Raw genomic sequence first — 19968 nt, forward strand, 5'->3', positions numbered from 1 at the left:
ACTTAGGTCTGTTCCTTCTCTTGCCTGGCACCCTGCTTACTCTTGCCTGGCACCCTGCTAACTCTTGCCTGGCACCTACTTCTCTTGCCTGGCACCCTGCTTACTCTTGCCTGGCACCCTGCTTACTCTTGCCTGGCACCCTTCTTTCTCTTGCCTGGCACCCTTCTTTCTCTTGCCTGGCACCCTTCTTTCTCTTGCCTGGCACCCTGCTTACTCTTGCCTGGCACCCTCTTTCTCTTGCCTGGCACCCTTCTTTCTCTTGCCTGGCACCCTTCTTTCTCTTGCCTGGCACCCTGCTTACTCTTGCCTGGCACCCTGCTTACTCTTGCCTGGCACCCTTCTTTCTCTTGCCTGGCACCCTTCTTTCTCTTGCCTGGCATCATGTTTTCTCTTGCCTGGCATCATGTTTTCTCTTGCTTGGCATCATGTTTTCTCTTACCTGGTACATCATGTTTTCTCCTGCTTGGCATCATGTTTTCTCTTACCTGGTACATCATGTTTTCTCTTGCTTGGCATCATGTTTTCTCTTACCTGGTACCTTTCTTTCCTTTGTTTGATAGCCCTCAATTTATTTTCTGGCACACCTAATTATTTTTATGTGGCATCCATTTCATTACGTACGCTTGTACTCTTTTAATATAATTTTTAATGTCTGTTGAATCATCTGGCTGTTTCTCTGTATTTTAAAATGTCAATGATGTGCACTGTGTATTATGGTACAGTATATTTTTTATTCTTATTAGTCAACACACTTGTTACAAAATATTCTTATCATGTTTACAATAGCTCAGATTAACTCTTCATATGTCATTTTCAGGTACAGCTAAAGTGTCCAAGAGTAAAGAAACACCATCCACAGACTCAAATGCACATAGGGTAAAAGTCAAGTGGGCAGCAACAGAGGACTGGCCGGGGTATACAGAGCAGGATATTCACCAGCTCTTCTTTAAGGTATTCTGATGGCTTCTCTCGTAGTATAATTCATAATATTACAGGGTATGTGTTTATCTTCTGTATCCGGTATTTTTTGAAGCCTTAAAAATTAAGAATGTGTTTTAAGTTTTTTTAAACATATGAAACCTTAGAGTTGGAAATACATAAGTGGAGAGTAATAGAGGAGTGACTGTAGCAAAGGAGTACCTTGAAGCTGTAGCAGAGGAATGAATAGAGACTGTAACAAAGAAATGACTGGAGATTGTAGCTGAGGAATGACTGAAGACTGTACCAGAGGATTTACTGGAGTCTGTAACAGGCTGACTAGAAACTGTAGCAATGACTGATAGCCATACCAGAGGAGTGAAGGAATACTTTGTATGATGAAGATGAAATTTGTTTAACTATGGTAGATTGAATGCAAATCACAAATCTCATCAGAGATCAAGAATCAATTTGGTAAATCAAATGCATATTTAGAAAAGGTTAAAGCTTGATGCAAATTTAGTGGGAAGGTGCAATCCTACTTTTGTCATGCATCCTGGATCTGTAGATAAAGCAGTGTGGATGTCTCGATTAATTTTCGTATGTTTTGCCTGCCATTAGTTCATGGTGAAAGGAGTATAGTTATTACATTTAAAAAATTTGTGTATTGTACTTGCTTATTTTGTGGTAATATCCCCCTCCCCACAGTATTTTTCTACCATTACAAGCCCTTTCTCACCATGTTGCAGAGTGGCTTGAATTAAAAATAAATTGGACTGCCCTCTCAATTTTTGCCCTTCATTCTTTCTAATTATCTTGTACAGGGGGCCCAATTATCTTGTTCAGGGGGTTCATGTTATCTGCGGTTAATTGGTACCGGAAAAACGCCTCCGATAACAAATTCACTTTAAGCGGGGAATTAATCCCATAAGAAATAATGGAAATAGGTTAAATTGGGAACATGACATTGTACATGACACTCCAAAAAAAAAATTATATTATATCTTTTAACAATTATTTACCTTAGAAACATTTGGTAAACATTTGATGACACATTATTTTAAGAAATTATTAACTTTATAAATTATGTAATGTCCTTAAAGCTCATTGGGTTCAGTGTGTTGAGGCAACGTAGATTGTGTCAGCGACCCGGTGGTCCGCAGCAACTGTTGCACACTCACTCCAGTGGTTCATTGAGACAAAATACTTAATATAATGTTTTACAAATAAATAATGCTAACATAATAAAATATTTTTATTTATTTAGCTTCAAAGGTAAAGATATGTGGCATGGTTGGCTTGATGGAGGTGGGTGTTGGCGGATGAAAAAGTAACAGGACTAGGTGGATTGTCCACTCCCACTCTTCTTTCACCTAATATCTTCTAATTTTACATCTATACTATAGTTAGTGTTCTTTCTTTTGAGTGCTTCACCACCCTGTTAGGGTTGGGAACTCATGGCTACAAAAATGATAAAATAATCCACCACAACATGCACGAATTGACACAACAAAGGCAGACGTAAACACAACACAGCACTGGTCTGGACGAAACAAAGCGGGAGACTGGCATGGGGACACGTGTGTGTGTGTGTGTGTGTGTGTGTGTGTGTGTGTGTGTGTGTGTGTGTGTGTGTGTGTGTATGCATGAGGCCAGGAAGAGGATGAAATTTCAAGTACTTCAGCTAAAAATCCGTAGATTTTATCGGGAGTTTTAAATCCGTAGATTTTATCCAGAGCTTTCAGAGTTTTTGAATGGTGAATACTCTTATAACAAGGACCTCCTGTAATTGTTTGAAAACCTTTCTTAATTTTGCTGAAATTTATCATTGTTTTATTATTAACCCCTCTGTGAAGAATAAAATCATTTGGCATTAACCAAATACAGTAGAATATTAAATGTGGCATCCCCGCAGTGACAGGGTTAAAGGTCTCTTGAAGCATAACATCAAACAAGATACAAGGTGAATGTGTATAGACTCACAAAATGTTTTATTAATTATTTATTAATTCATGATATATTTATGTAGGAAATGTGAAGTCTCTTATTAAAAGGATTATAAATCCCAGAAATGATGAAAGATTGGTTTTTGCTTTCCTTAAAAATTTATGTCATGAGTGATTCGCTTTGTACACACCAAAGGATGATAGTTACCTGACAGACTAATCAGCTTTGTTTACAAACTTAAACACCATCTCCTTTGTCATGTCTCCCTGTGGTAAATGTATATTTATTACTTTGAATTCCTGTTGACAGTGGGGAGACATCAATGCTCTAGTGATGCAGCAGAAGACCAAGAAGGGAACAGCATTAATTGACTTCAAAACCAAACAAGGAGCAGTAAGTCATGTCAGCTGTTTTGCTAATCTTTATTTTATACGTTATATTGAATTTTACTCATATTAGAAGCCATCATTTTGTCACAGAGTCAACCAATGTTTCGTTATTTTGCCATTCCTGCTTCATGTAGGGTTGCCAGAAATGAGCAAATACACTCAAAAAATTTCCTTTCCTTCAATAATTCATTCTTAAATTTTTGGCATTATGATAATACAATACTACAATAGGGTCTCAAATTATGCGAAGGTTACATTCCTGGGACCCCCGTGCCTTTGTGCGAATTCACATATTTTCACCCCCCCCCCTTGTATATATATATACTGTATGTGATATCTCTCTTAGCCAGAACAATTGGTGCAGAGTATTTCCGGGAACGAGACGACACTTTCAAAGCCGGAAAAAATCTCTCATCCCTGGAATTTTCCAGGTAATGGAATAATTTTCTCGGAAGTTCCAGAATGATGCGTTATTTCATTTCTTAAAGACAGAAAAGAAATCCCTCATCCCCGGAGTTTTCCAGGTAACGGAAAATGTTCTCGGAAGTTCCAGAAATCGTGCTTTACATCATCTGTCGAACCAGGAAAAATATCCCCCATCTCTGGAATTTTCTGGGTACCAGAAATTTTTCTCGGAATTTCCAGAAAATGTGCCTAATTTTCATCTCTCAAACCTGGAAAAAAAAAATCCCCCATCTCCAAAATTTTCTGGGTACTGGGAAAATTTTCTCAGAATTTTCCAGAAAATGTGCCCCTTGGAAAATCCTTCGCAAAGCCAGAATTTTCTGGAAAATTCTGGCTTTGGGAATGATTTTCCAAGAAAATTTCAATTCTGGCTATTGGAAACTTCCGGGTTTGAGGGATTCTGGCTAACGGAGATATTACTTGTATATGCAGGCAACTATCATACAGAGAGGTACTATACTGCTTGGGAAGATATTGGAAGCATAATATGTTGTCTAATGGTCTAATGGTAGACCCTGCTGCCATATGGAGTCACAAAAATTGTGACCATTTACACATAATTAAATTTTTTCTTACTTTGACAACACAACATATACAATCTCTCCTCGACTTACGACAGGGTTCCGTCCTGACGACCAGGTCGTAAGTCGAATTGGTTGTAAGTCGAAAAGGCGAAAATAATACATAGAAATTCTAAAGTGGTGTCTCATGTTTTGAGTTGTGTTCTTCGTATACTGTACATGTATGTATGTTTCAACAGCATCGTGAAAATAAAAATGATTTCTGGCAACATTAATGATAATTGTACTTTCTGTTTTTGGCTTTATTCAACTTTTCATGACATAGCAATAAATACTGTATGTAGAGTGAACTGGCAACTGTCTCCCCACATACACACACGTACACCTATGCTCTTCATTTTTTCTTTTTTATAATTTTATATTTTCTTTATTTCTAAATCACATTATAGTACAGGTATATATATATATAACCATGTACTTTTTGGGTGATTTAAGGAATTTTTAAGGGTAATTTTGAGAAAACACATTTTGGGGTTTACACACCTTCTTCAAAACTTGACCTCCGCATAAGATGCGATCATGCTGCACATATTTCTAATGGCATGGAACCACTTGATGCCACAGCATTGCATAATATGTGAAAACTTCTTGTGATCCTTGAGTTTAAAAAATTGACTTCTTTTACCTGATAGGCTTCATTTGAAGCAGGAAAGCCCAGATTTGTGGCAAATACTCAACAGTAACAGTATTGTATCCAAACCTTGACTTACATTCTGTTATGAAACCAATGTGTACCCTTTAACCAGGCAGATCTCATAATACAGGCTACATACTGGGGATTCTTTGTCAGTAGACAGCCTCCCATAAAGCCAGTCAGTTGAGTCAAGTTTCTTTCCTTCTATCACACCCATCACCTCACATTAGGGAGGTCAGTTGTAATAATTATCCACAAGATACAGGTCAATTTAGAGCAGTGTCTGACAGACAAGTACATTTCATGTTGACATCATAGTTATGCCCTCATTTGTTCCTGGTCAAACTGCCATTTTTTTTATTAAATTCCTAGCTGAGAACTATCAAAAGTAAATAACTCAAATTGTCTTTACCTTGGGCTGCTTGTTTCTACAGAAGTGTCGAGCCCAGGAATTAAAAAAATTTGGGTGTTATATTTACCTAAAACTAGGATTTAGGCACATGTGTTGTTTTATTGGGATTAGTTTACATGATTTGCAGCTCAGCAATGGGTGGTCACTGAGTTTATAGTGGGACCAACATCACTCAATGCCATGTTCTGAGTTCCTGGCACAGTAACTCTCTATAGCTTAAAGCAGTACTTCATTTTTGTTTTAGATGAGGGATCTGGCCAAACTATGATTCTATTCCAGTTCCTTGGATAATATATTTTGTAATGAGATTTCAGTAAAGTTCCATTTTGGAGATTTATACAGTACTGTATTGGTTATCCCGCCTTAGGGATATTCAGATCTACACTTGATACACATTCACATTCACTTTTGATGGATTGTTCAGGGTGCAAGTTCATGGACTTTTTCCTTCCCTGTTCAATGCATAGGTTTAGGAAGGATAAATTTGAAGGTTCTACTGCCCAAATACTCTTTGAGAATTTTTTAGATACTGTAATGGATTCTAATTGTGGATTCTTGCCAGAGGTCATTATAATGAGTCTTGGAAATTTATGTTAGTGTTATTACTGGTTAAATATGTGCTACCTCAGTAGGTTTCTCTCATTCAGGAGCCAACTTTTATCAGGTCAAACAAAGAGATTATGAGTAATTTATGCTACAGTATTTACTATTTTAGGTGAAATTACAGAATGTCAAGCCCTTGCCAAGGGGTTTCATCTTTGATTATTTCATAATACACTATGCCCTCATTAATTCAACAAAAAGGGGGCTCTGGATCACTTGAATTACCTGAAAATCAGAATAAACAGAGTTCAAAATATTTTTATATTATTCAACAATTTCTGCCCCACCTCGTGGGAACCGCCATGTAGTGATGAGGAGGGGAGCTTGAGGTTTGCCCTCCCTCCTCAAGTAGGAAAGGGCTTCCCCACCTAAGCCTTTATTGTAATTCGGCGCTATATGACCTAAGCTGTTGCGTCGCCGGGGATGTAAGGATGTAATTACCACAATCACTCACTCAATCAATCAATCCATACTGGAAGGGTCATCAGGGAGGGATGAGACTAAATGGTTCTCTTGAGCTGCCGGCCTTGAGAGCTGGCTAGTGGCACCTTTCCAAGCGGCCCAGTCCACAAGGGCTGGAGAGTAGCTCTCCCACATGTTTGTCGTATGTGGCGACCTTTAAGGCTGGAAGACAGGAATCCTGGAGGTTGAGCGATGTTGCACGCTGTGCCCTATGGCTAGCAATGCACCTCTTTGGTCTCTGAAGTCAATTGGCTGGTCAATGTGGCTGGCCTCTGGGCCAGTCATTTGGCTATGGTCAAGCAGGCATCACAAAATCGACTCTCCATTTAGTCCCATGGGTGTCATCAGATTTAGTGGTTGCCTGCATATACTGTACCTCTCCACTACCCTTGGGATTATTATGTGACCTCTCCTTGTTGGGCTCTGTGGTGGGGAGGTGAAAACTTAGTAATAATTTTTATGGCATCCATTCCCAGCCTGACTCCAACCGTAATGACCCCGGCTTGTCAGTGAACAAATCTCCTGGAACGCCTTCTTTAGTGATCACTCTGGAGCTTTCTGTACCCAGCAGTGGCCAACATTCTCGCCAGCATGAGGGACGTCCTTCTTGGCAGACTGCTGTCAAGAGAGAGACCCTACCTGGTGTCTTTGAACCTGACTCATATGATAAATATTTAGTCTTATCATCAAGTGAGATTAATCTAAAAGACCAGAATATTTTTGAGACGTACTGAGATATTGTACAAATATATGGATCTGCACCAAAAGTTGTGCCCCAAGCAGATGGGGACCTTTGCGTGGAGATGTCATCATCGAAGATGAGTAATAAACTTAAGACTGTTAAATGTATTGCTGGAACTACAGTGTCTTGCTCCCCACACAGCAGTATGAACCAGACTCCTGCAGTCTCTCTTGTCAGGTTCCTAACTCTAATGTCTTATCTTAGAATCTCTCCCCATGTCATTCTTGGCCTACCCCTGGTTCTCCCCTCTCCACATTTAGGCTTATGCACCTCTTGACCCAATTGGTCTCATCTATTCTCTTGACATACTCATACCATCATGGCTTGCTTCTACACAAGACTTTGCCAACACTTTCAATACCCAACCACACTCTTAGCTCTGAACAAGGCTTCTTCTCTTTCAGAGTCACTTCACACATCCACCTCACCATTCTCATTTCAGCTCACTCAAGTCTACTTTTGTCATCCTCTTTAACTGTCCATGTTTCTCTGCCATACAATATCACACTTCTCTCACCAGCCACATAAGCTCTTCCTGTAACTCGGAGGGAACGTCCTCTTGCTGTCAATAAAGGCAGTCGCTCCTAAACTTCCTTCAGCCACTTCTGACTCTTGTATCTGAACAGGCTTCAGCATCCCCACTGGCACTAATCATGTAACATAGGTAACAAAACTCATTGACACAGTCGAGTGACACGTCGCCCAATGTTGAGTTTCTCCGGCTTTGCTGTGGGCACATGGATACCTGCACATACAGAACATTCCACAGTCTGACATCTAATCCACTGCATCTCTTGTGTACCTACCTACCTTCCACACTCGTTGCACATTATTGAGTTGCTACTAACACCTTTCCTGCAGACAGCACATGACCATTTTCCATTTTCCACCATGGGTCCCTCACCCACACCACTAATCAATGTTTATGTTTTTGCCACATTCACTCTCTGGCCCTTTGACTATTCCATCCTTCCATTTTTAAAATTTCTTCTCTGCATTGTCAACACCCTCTGCTATCAGCACTAAGTCATAAGCATACAGCAACTCTCAGGGCAGAACAGTCCTATAATCTCACATTACCTCCGGCACCATGAAAAACAGAAAGGGCCTCAAGACAGACTCTTGATGGATGCCTCAAATTCTTCACCATTTACTCTCAAAGAGGTTTTTAAGCCCTAATATAATGCCATAACCACTCAAAACATGTGGGTAACATGGCCAGTCCAGTGTAGTTGTTCATGGATAATGGTAGCCTCGATGCTCTCACAGTTGGTGTCGGTGAGAATACTGGCATTTGTTTTCTTGTCTTCCCAGCGAACTCGGAGGATGGAATGTAGACTATGTTGGTCAAATTTTTTTTCAGTGCCTTGAGTTGCCTCCTGTATGTGACCCATGTCTCGCTGGCATATAACAGGGTGGGGAGGACCACTGCTTGATATACAGCCGAAGACACAGTTATGGAGTCTGGCATAGGCTTGAGATGCACATCTGATCCGATGTTGAATCTCTTCATCGATGTCTGTGGTGGTGGACAGGTGGGAGCTGAGATACTGAAAGTGGGTAACATTGGAGAGGGTAGTACCGTTAAGCTGGATGGATGGTGGAGGTGTGGCTGAACCAGGGGCAGGCTGAAAGACAATCTGAGTCTTACATACATTCACCTTAAGGCCAAAGTGTGCTTACGCATCTGCGTAGGTGTTCAGCATCTCCTGTGGCTACTTCATCTAGAAATGGAGGATAGCTGAGGTGGGTCAGCTCTGGGTGCTGAGGAACCTGCTGGGTAGTCAGGACATCCACATCGATGTTTCGGTTGAGCATCGAATGGTAGTGCTCTTTCCACCGCTGAAGGATGCCTTCTTTGTCTTTAATTAGGGAGTTACTGTTGGATGAGCAGAGTGGGGCCACACCATGAGTAGTTGGGCCATATATTGTTTTAGCAGAATTTAAAAATTCACGCATCTTGTGTTGATCTGCAAGTGATTGCATTTAGCACATTATATTTTTCCACCAATCGTTCATTAGTTTGGGAAGTTCGCTTTGGACCGCCACTTTCTTCTTGTGGAAGGTATCAGCTTTGGTCCGAGACTTAGGGTTGTTCTGCCAGTCAGTGACAGCAGCTTGTTACTATTGACGAGTACTGTACTTCGATTTCCGGGTTGTTTTCATCGAACCAATCCTGGTGTTTTCTTTTGATATGGCCGAGGGTCTAGTTGCAGGTTTTTGTGATGATGGCTTTGATGGGACCCCATTCGGCACTGGGATTTGGGTTGTTTGTTGTTGGGTTGTTTATCAGCCCCTCATTGAGCTTCTCTCTGAAAGTTTGTTGCCTTCACCGTTTTGGGGCAACGTAAAGGGAGAGTTTGGCTCTGATGAGCCGATGATATTTGTCATAGTGGTCTGAGCCACACATGGCTCAGGTGATGAAGACATCTCGGCAATCTCTTTCTCTGACAATGATGTAGTCAATGAAATGCCAGTGTTTGGATTGTGGGTGTTGCCACGAACCCTTGAACTTGTCGGCCTGCTTGAACAAGGTATTGGTGATAGTGAGGTTGTGTGCAGCACACTTGCTGAGGAGGAGTAGGCCATTGGGATTACATTTGCCTACTCTGTTTCCCCCTATGGTTACCTGCCAACTCTGGCATTGAAGTCACCTAGGAGCACAACCTTGTCTTCTCTGGGGATAGAGGTTAGCACTCCGTCAAGATCATTGTAAAAGGCCTCCTTGATATCATCCTCTGCATCCAGTGTTGGGGCACATGCACTGATGAATAAGGCATGACGTTAGTGATTCAGTGGGACTCGACGCCACGAGGAGCTCGTTGGTTCCAGCAGGCATTTCAGTTAGCCTATGTAAGATGGATTGGCAAATGGCAAAGCCAGCTCCATAAATGTGGTTCCTCTCCGCAGCAGGCTTACCCTTCCAGAAGAAGGCATAGCCGGACCCCTGTTTTGTGAGTCGACCCTTGTCTGGGAGTCAGGACTCACTAATTGCCCCATACCTAGCAGGCATGGGGCAATTACCGGTAAGTTTCAAATTTAAATAGTTAAGTTAATTTTCTTATTTTTTCAGTTAAGTTAACCAGTCTGTGTCAAATTTGCTTGGGGGAACTTTCATGTGGATTAAATAACTTAATAATCCATTGTCTTAGTTTTTGACTGTAACAACATGTAGTTTTTATTATTGCTTTTAAGTAAGAGGAAATATGTATCAATACATCCTTTTCTTTATTTGTTCATTTTGTTCACACTCATGACTCGACCTCTACAATATGTTAAGTTAATTTGCACTGATCTCATATTAAATGAGAATCCTGTTGCGCTCATTCGTTGCATAATGATTAAAACCAAGGTTATCCTGTTTCATGTGTTAGAAGGCATTAGGCACCGTAATAAGTGGTTAGGTCACAAATTGCACCCTTCTACTACAGGTTGTACCTCTCTAGTCCGGCATTCAGTGGGCCGGAAACTCCCGTGGTCCGGAACGATTTTAGTTTGTCCAATAGGTAGCGTAGATAGGCAGCTTTTTTTTTTTTTTTTTTTACTTATCTGAATTATTATTATTATTATTACAGGAGTAGTAAATTTTTGCCCCTCAGGCCTCAATGTGGGTCAGTGACCTATGCCCGGGTGGGCTAATCCCCGAAAAAAACAAACAAAGCCGCGGGAAATTAAGGCTTGTTTACATCCGGCAGTTCAGCTGCTCTCTCTCTCTCTCTCTCTCTGCTTGTCTATACAGAGTACAACATTTAACCCTTCAATATATATGAGCAGTAAATAAGTGTTGCTTTCATATTCTTATGTAGAGTAATGACGATATGTTTTCACATGTGCGCACTTACATACGCGCAGTCTCACTTTTTTTTTCCATTAATGGTTAGCTACTTATATTGTTCCATTTATTAACATTAAATAACATTACAGGTACTTCAAACAACCATATTAATTTTTTACATTAATTTTACTACAGCTACAATCAGGGTCTTATTTTCTTGTTTTATATGTAGAACCAATCAGTCACTGGTTTTGTAAGCTTTAACAAAAACAATGCCGGCAACCGTCTCGTCTCCTTGTGTGTTTTAATATTCCACGTATTATTAATAAATTGTATTGTTAATTTTGCACACACAAACATTAATTCAATAAAAACAAATTCAGAAACATTAATCAAAATATATTTGAACAGTAAATAAGTGTTGCTTTCATATTCTTATGTAAAGTAATGATATGTTTTCACGTGTGCGCATGCGCACTTACATGCGCGATCTCTCTCTTTTCTTTACCATTATCGTTAGCTACTTCTATTGTTCCATTTATTAACATTAAATAACATTACTTAAAACAACCATATTTATTTTACTACACCTACAAGCAAGGTCTTATTTTCTTCAGTTTTATATGTAGAACCAGTCAGTCACTGGTTTTGTAATCAACGAAAACAATGCTGTCTCATTTCCTCGTGTTTTAATATTCTACGTATTATTAATGAATTGTATTGCTCATTTTGCACACACAAAAATCAATTCAATCAAAAAGACATTCAGTAATAAACAATAATGAATCTTTTGTACATTAGAGAAATGACGCTGTTTACAGATTGTGCACGTCGTCTGAACATTGGTGGGCTGTTCAAACCCATTGAAATTCGAGTTTCCGCCGTCAAAATTTTTAAATGTGTTTTTTTTTGTGTTCAAATAGAAAACGTTGAATTAAAAACTCCCGAAATTTGAGAAGCTACTGTACGACATTTAACCCTTCAATATGTCTTCAAAGAGACCATGAAGCAGAGAAAGTGGTGCTAGTGCTTCCAAGCCAAGTCACTACCTATCCAGGAAAAGGGTGAATTTCCATGGTCTGGAAATTTCCATGGTCCGGCACCGGTCAGGTCCAGAGGTTGCCGGACTAGAGAGGTACAACCTGTACTCAAATAATTGCTAACTACCAAGTTCAAGTCAGATACTCAAATTATGGTTTACCAAATTACCACAACACCGTTCATAACAATTGCTTCTTTTTTTCACAAACACCAAGATAACCTCATTATGTTCATTTCCATAATGTGTATATGAAAATGTTTGTCTTGTGTTTCAACTTTCAAGCATTTTCAACTTGCAAAAAGTATTATAATATACACCTTGCCCTTTGAGCGTGTTTATCACATGGACACTGCAACGACAACTGAGTAACTGAGAGGCAGCAGGCAGGGCGGCCTCACCCTCTCCAGTCTGGCTAAGAACGTTTTGTGTACTGTACAGGAAGGTCAACAGTATGGATACTCACTGGGCGCAAGGACTGGTGTGTTATATATTATTTGTTATTTTTTCTAAGGCGTTAATTGATAATTAATCGAAGTTTTATCAATTCATTTGCCCAAATTTCGATTAAGTTAAGTTAAATTGTTATTTCAAAAGTTAACTAGTTATGCTAAGTTAATTAATTGCCACATGCCTGATACCTAGACAGCTCTATTGCCACTGGGGCGGTTCTTCTTTCAGGACGCTCATTTGTGCCAGTATCCAGAAGGGTACAGTACTGATATTCCATGCAGTAACCATAAGAGGTTGTATTGTTTGTTTTTGCTTTGATTTGTGATTATGATTGTGTTTTCGACCGCATTAGGATGACCTTACTGGGTACGTCTGCTGTCTTCTTTTTTTTTCTTTTTTTTTTCCTAAGGCTATGTTTAAGGCACCTTTTCTAGCCCCCTCCCCATGTGGGGTGAACAGAGTGGGTACTCAAAAGGGCTGCTCAGTCTCAGACAGGACTGGATTGCACTGCTGCCTAGATCCCAGTGCATAAACGACCATCTTATCTATGCCACCCATGTGCAGAGTTGTGACTAGAGACTCCCGGCAGTCATCTCTGCCTTTCCCCGTCGCCACTTGTCTGATGATGAGAAGTATGATGTGCTGGATGATGGCTGTGCATGAGTTGATTTATGTGGTGAGGCAGGAGCGCAGGCTGCAACCACACACCTTGGCTCTCCCTTTTCCTGATCCAGTGGTGCAAGTAGTTGTAATGTCTGGGGAGAAGGAGAGTTGTAATGGACTGCTGATACTGTAGCCCAGTTTGTTAGGGTTTTGCCTTAATAGCCTTGTCCATCTTGCATTGCCTTCACTCGCCAATGTAGTCGTTGGGTTCCTCTTCAGCCTATACCGCCATTAGGGTCTTAATGGAGCTCTGTAAGCATGTCTGCCTGATGCGGGGCTCCACCACAGATTTTTTTGTTTGGGATTTACTCCTGCAGCTCTATACCTACCAAGGTTAATCCGCAAGGCAGTGGAGCAGTGGTTGGTAGGCGCCAGGACATGTCCTCATGCCAGTGGGTCTATATGCCATCCCTCTGGGGCCCACTATCATAGCTATACCTGTGTTCACATCACTAGGAGAATTTGGTCTTGAAGAAATGTGGAATTCTTATGGTCAAGGGGCTTATACAAGATGGATTCCTGTTCATGAGTTAGTTATAGCCATAGGGCCTGAAAAAGTCACTGGAATCACAGTTTTGCATACATTCAGTGGTTGTGATGTTGTGTCAGTCTTCCATGGTAAAGGTAAAAAGACTGCATGGCAAACATGGAATGTGTTTAACAAGGTCTCCAGTACCTTCACCAAACTCAGTTAGTGTCCTACATCAGTAAGTGAAGAAGACCTCCGTGTTTTGGAAAGGTTTGTGGTGGTAATGTATGACAGGTCTAGTCCAGATTTATGTCAATGGTGCAAGACTTGATTTATTTGCTTGCAAACAGAGATCATATAATGCAATTCCACCAACATGTCTTCCCTAAAGGAACATGTAAAGCGTGCAGCCTATCAAGGTCTAATGATTTAGGGGCAGGCAACAGTTGTCCAACCACATTCCAAGTCCTGGTAACTGGGGCTGGAAAAGGAAAGGAGATTATGTGGCAAATACACTGGACAGACCTTCAACCAATACCAGCGAGCTGCCAAGAACTGACCAAGTGTTCTTGCAAGAAAGACTGTGGAGAGCGATGTAAATGTGTCCGCTTTGGTCTCACTTGCACAGCTGTGTGTGGATACACATACCAGGAGCTGTAAATATGTAAGAATTCTTATAACAATATCTCCCAAGGATATGAACAAGAAGGTACAGTATGTATAAACATGTTTCTCATTGTTTAACTAAAAATCATGTGCACTTATTTTTATGAAAAGAGGTAAAAGTATGTGTAGAACCGTTACTTTTTGCATAAAAGATGTATAAGAGGGTTCCAAAACAATAATAATATATTCCAGCATGCTTTAACATAGGAATAGACACCTTATGTGCACAGATTGCCCAATAATATAATAAGTCAATACTTGTATATGTTAAAAATGTTTTCGGTGGGCAAATTTGGTGGTCATCTTGGAATTTTGAAAGTTCAATCGGATAGATTGATAAGTAACTCATATTGAATGTTCATATCAAATTTCTTGCTAGTACTGTATGATCATTTACATGATTGTACCTGTTACCTGTAGCTCCTGCATCCAAGTGCATCACTTTTATCCTTGAAAATATCCATGATCCAGGGGCAGACCTAGGAATATAAAAAAGAGGGAGAGTCCAAGAAGTTATGGGTGAGGGAACATGCCGAGCACAGTGAGCCCACCAAGCTGGGGGGTTTTGGGGGTGTGCTATAAGCCCTCTAAAATTTTTTTGAATTCTGACCAAGATCATGGGCATTTGGAGACCGTTTTGAAGCCATGTGCACTTGGTATTAGGAGATATTCTGAGTCAATTGTAATTACAGTAAGTCCTCGCTTAACGTCGTGCTTCCGTTCCTGAAAACCATGACGTTAACGGAAACAACGTTAACAGAATCGATTTTCCTCATAAGAAATAGATAAAATACAGGAGTTATGTTCCCGAGCCTCCCTTTGCCCCATGAAATACATTACATATACAGAAATTCAATGGCATTTTTATAGAAAATAGTAAATATATAAATATACTAAATAATTTTGTATTGTACTCACTGATGGGTGGAGGTGGTGGAGCGAGTGTGTGGTGGGTAGTGGAGCGGAGGAGGAGGAGGAGGGGGGTGGCTCCTTCTCCGGGTTTAAAACCTCCATTATTTGTAGCAAGGCGAATGGTCTGTGGTAGCCCAATAAAGACCGGTGACGCTTGGGGATGCTGTGACGCTCTGCGGGTGAATGTGTAGTGCGCCAAGATGAGAGAGGGTGATGCGCCGTACAAAGTAGTCCGTGACGACGCTATACCGAATCGGCGGGACGTTATCCAAATCGTGGGTATCTAAAGAATAGCGACGTTATAACAAAACAACATTATCGGGGGCAACGCTAAACGAGGACTTGCTGTACTTTTTATTATACAAAAACACATTAAAGAAAAAGTATAGTAATTTTTGCTGAAAATGGGGGGGGGGGGGCGTCCAGTCCCCCCAGGATCTGCCCCTGTGATCACTCCGGTCACCATTGACACGATGTTGTGTCACATCAAAATAGGGCAGGGGTAAAGAAGATGTTCATACATATATGTGCACCTAGAACTTGTCTTGTGAGTTTGATGTTCCAGCATCTTGGCAGCTTCTTTTTACCCATCTTTCCTTCAGGCCACAGGTAGAGATAACAACATTCATTATTGTGTACATGGTAATACAGAAGAATTAAAAGATCCATGTCATCACCAATAAGCACACTATTGGAAGTTATGCTGTTTTAGTGGTTGCTTTGACTATGAATACATCAGTCTCACCTCTGGCATGCTTTTTTTTGAGGGGGCACCCATTTTGTTCAATCTCGTTGCTTAGCAGATTGGCGAAATTTTGTTTGAAAGGATTAAGGAAGGTCTCTTCATGTTCATGACCATTTGGCCAGTGAAGTGCACTTCTGTAGTTTTTCCTCTGTTCTTCTCAAATGTGTGCTGTCCTTCATGGAAAGCCCATCCTCATCAAACACATCAGTAGCCTTTTCATGCTGCTGGGTCACTTAGTCTACATACTTCTGGCAGATGTTGTCATGGGTGACTGTCCTTGGTGTTTAAATTTTTGTACCATTGGATTAGATCTGACCATCCAGGCCTCTTAGGGTCTACTGATAAAAAATCTTTCCATAGGACATCAATGACTGGAGTTGGGTCTTCGGCATTTGGTAAAGGCAGTCTGTGTTCTAATGCTCTTAAACATATATGTGAAGTACTGAATGTTCACTTGTCGAATGAAGCATATATATTCTGTAGCTACTGTGTCACAATGGACACAATAATGTAATTTCTCTTGATGCCAGGTTTTATTGTAGGAATCATGCCCATGCTATGGAAGGTATTCTTGCCATCAATGGTTATTGTGTTGTGATCAACATTGTCAGCTAGGAACAACAGAATCCACGTCCATTCAATGTGTTTATGAGGAATCTTTATGCAAAATGATGAATTTGCACACCAAGTCCTAGCTGTAGATAAGATAACTCTTGGGCATGTTTCTTGAATAATTGCCTGTCTGAGTGAAGCCATTTTTACATCGGATTTTGTATTAGGAAATAGGATGTGCAAAATAGTTCTGAGACTCTGGGAAAACCCAGTTGCCTTTTTAGCACATATCTTCAGATGTTCGATAAGAATTTTTGGACTGTGTGATGGATTTTATGTCATTTTTGATAAATTTGGCTGTAGGAACTGTATTGGTGAATGTCACAACATTAGACTTTCCATTAATTTCTGTTAGTCATTATGTTTTCACCATAATGGTCCTTGATCTTCTTTTTCATATACATAATACCATAGGGTACTGTCTGAGTCACGTAAATAAATCTGCTTGTTGTCGATGAGATCATCGAAGATGGTGTACTCATCATTTTCATTTAGGTCTGCCATGACTTGTAGGAAGGCCTATTCCATCCAAAGACAGAAGCACATGTGGAATATATTTTTCTGTCCAAAAGTTACTGCAGCATATCTGAGGATACACTACATCTACAGCTGGTAGCTCATGCACACTTTCGATCTTAACCATCACTTTCTCTGATCATCTATCATTCCTACTATGACATTGCTGTGTAATAGTATTAAAAAATCAAACGATCTCACAGGTATCAACTTGTATCCTCTCTGATGCCTATCATCAAAGGTGCCAATGTGTCCATAATACAAACAGTTTACCTTGGAGTTGAATGGAAATTGTGCTGATCTGAGCCTCCTCACTTCCAGATACTGCATCATGTGGTCTTTTTAAGAAGCTCTTTGCGATTCTTCTTTTGTTACAGTGCTCATAACAGCTCTCTGTGAACACGTTATCCAGGAACTAAAGTTATACTGCTCCCTTGTGCTTCACTAGCCTGTGCTATTCCTTGACATCTTTTGAGTCCCACTGCAACAAGTACTTACCCATTGTCTAGGGAAATTTCACAAAATGCACATTTATCCATCATTAGTCGTGTTCAGTCTGAAAAGAAACACTGTCGACATTGCAACTATTGCCTTAACTTAAGTTAGAGAACTTGTAATTGCCTTATAAAGGATACTTTCACTTTACAGTACTTGGACATCGGCACCTGAAATATTAAGGAAACAATATCTATAGCAACTATGGCTTTCTCATATCTGTAACAGATTACCAAAACATGAGTACTTAATGCATTTCTTCAAAAAAGACAGTGTAGTACTGTACTGTATTACCAATTTTTTAAATCATTGAAAAGCTTATTTAAAAGCATTTTGTAACATAATATGTTTCATAGGGGTATTTTGGCAGCCATATTAGGTTCATACAGCTTACAAAATTTTCTTATCAATTTATTACTTTTTCTTGTGTTTTTCCCTTCATCAAAACCCAATTGTGGACTTTTAACCCTTAGGCCCCGGGTGACGTTCCAGAACGTCTGGCTATTTTCCTGCCATTTATTATTATTATTATTATTATTATTTTTAATTATTCTTGGAAAAGTTGATTTTTTTTCTCGATTTAACTCCGCAGGGACGGGGTGTACTGCCAGTAGCACCCTAACCCAGGGCTTAAGGGTTAAATTACTCCAAAACATCACCTAAGTGCTGTAACATGGGAAAAATAGGCTCCTGAAGAGTATTGTGACAGCCATATTAGATTTATGCAAATTAATATGTTGTCCAAACAATTTGTGGCCCTTTTTAATAGAGTTGCTAAACTCAAACACTATATTCTAGGCTTTTAAACTACACAAAAAGCTTATTTAGCAGCTGTTATTTGGCAAAATTAGCTCTGTCTAGGTACTTTGCCAGTAATATTGGATTTATGCAAATTAGACATATTTCCCCCAAGGTGGATTTGGGTTAATTTTTAATATGCTGTTCTATAATCCTCTCTAAAATGTATGGTGAAGATTTTTTTTTTGCAATTTGTGGTGGGTAAGGCCTAATGTTTTTATAGATTTACTAGACTATTCCTAAAGCCAACCCACAAGGTGGGAACGGCTAGCTGGGCACTGTCGCTACTTCCCGAGGTAATCTTGGACTACCCGCATACCCAGTTAGTATAGTTATTATTTATTTGTTATTACCTAGAAGTTGCAAGATATTATGAAGGCGAGTTATGGAGTCTTAAGATATCTGGAATTATGAAGTTGCAAATTAAAGAGTCAATTCTATTTGTGGGGCATATGCCTGTCCAATCCTTGAGCTTTTGTAGCACCACTTCTTCTCTTGGGAATTGTATTAAAAGAACTGCCTGGTTAAAGGGCTGAAGCCAAAAATGACTGATTGATTCTGAAATCCCAGTTGCTGTAATAGTCCAAAAGCAGGCAACTCAAATACCATCCCTCCTCCCATGGATCAGGTGGAACTGAATTTGAATGGCAGATTGGCCTGGAAAAAAAAAAGACATATACATAGTTTTGGTGTAAAGTGTGATACTTCATCATTCATGGATCTCGAGAAGGGTAGAGTGATTAATTGACCCAAATTTGGTAAATAATAAATCCTGACTAGCATTGTAAGGGTTGTATGATGACTTGAAACTCCCATAACCAACCTGTCTTATGGAAGTCATTTGATTATTGGCACCATAAAAAAAATCTGAATCAACACCATTTATCTGTATGAGTTCATAAATACATTTGTTTTTTTTTTCTTTCAGGATATGGCAGTACAGTTTGAGAAAGGTCAAGTTGGTAAACCATTAGAAGTTTCATACATTGTGGAGAAACTTCTGAAGCAGCCCAAGCCTGACAGAAAAACAGAAAAACAAGAAGAATCAACATTAAAACCAAATTTAGATTATGAATCAATAACAGCCATGAATCAGCGGAGACAAGATGAACGGAGAAAGCTAATTGAACAAATTATGAAAGAAGAAGGGATGACGAAGTGATCATATATAATAGTCATTGAAACAGACCAGTGAAATTTTGTCCCCTCAGAATTTTTTTTGTTTGTACGATTAATTAGAAAATTCTTGTCTTTGTGAATGAGTCCTTTCATAGTTAAATTTGAAATACAAGTGTTTATATCTTTCCTTATCCTTATTTTTATCACTTCATATTTGGGAGAGAAACAACATACTGGCATGGGAAAATTATGGACCCTGATAAAGTAAAATGTGATAATATATGTGTGTGTGTTCTTGGTGGGAACAGTTTCTACAGATCAGACTCCTGGGCACACTCAGAAATACTACAGGAGGGCAAAAAATTGGAATACAAGCAACTTAACCTAAAGTATTTGATAGTAAGTATTGTAGCAAAGGATGTGGATTTGTAATGCATGGCATTTTGAAATTTTTAACTGTAATAAGAGTACTCAGCCACTTGTGATTTTTAAAGTACTTTACTGTACTGTAGTACAGTACTATACAGGATTTAATTTTATTTAATTTTTAAAA

General features: G+C 39.6%; 1 protein-coding gene across 1 annotated transcript in view; it reads left to right on the top strand.

Annotated features, from left to right (window-relative positions):
* The window catches only part of LOC121878447 (dnaJ homolog subfamily C member 17-like), a 49369-nt gene extending 29779 nt beyond the window's left edge, over positions 1 to 19590 (top strand). Inside the window, exons 5-7 of the mRNA XM_042384715.1 lie at positions 818 to 951; positions 3175 to 3258; positions 19225 to 19590. Of these exons, the coding sequence (XP_042240649.1) occupies positions 818 to 951; positions 3175 to 3258; positions 19225 to 19458 (452 nt within the window). The 3' untranslated portion in view covers positions 19459 to 19590. The remainder of the gene's footprint in view (positions 1 to 817; positions 952 to 3174; positions 3259 to 19224) is intronic.
* Positions 19591 to 19968: the final 378 nt, after the last annotated feature.

Source organism: Homarus americanus, unplaced genomic scaffold (assembly GCF_018991925.1).
Source record: "Homarus americanus isolate GMGI-L3 unplaced genomic scaffold, GMGI_Hamer_2.0 scaffold51859, whole genome shotgun sequence".
NCBI lineage: Eukaryota > Metazoa > Arthropoda > Malacostraca > Decapoda > Nephropidae > Homarus > Homarus americanus.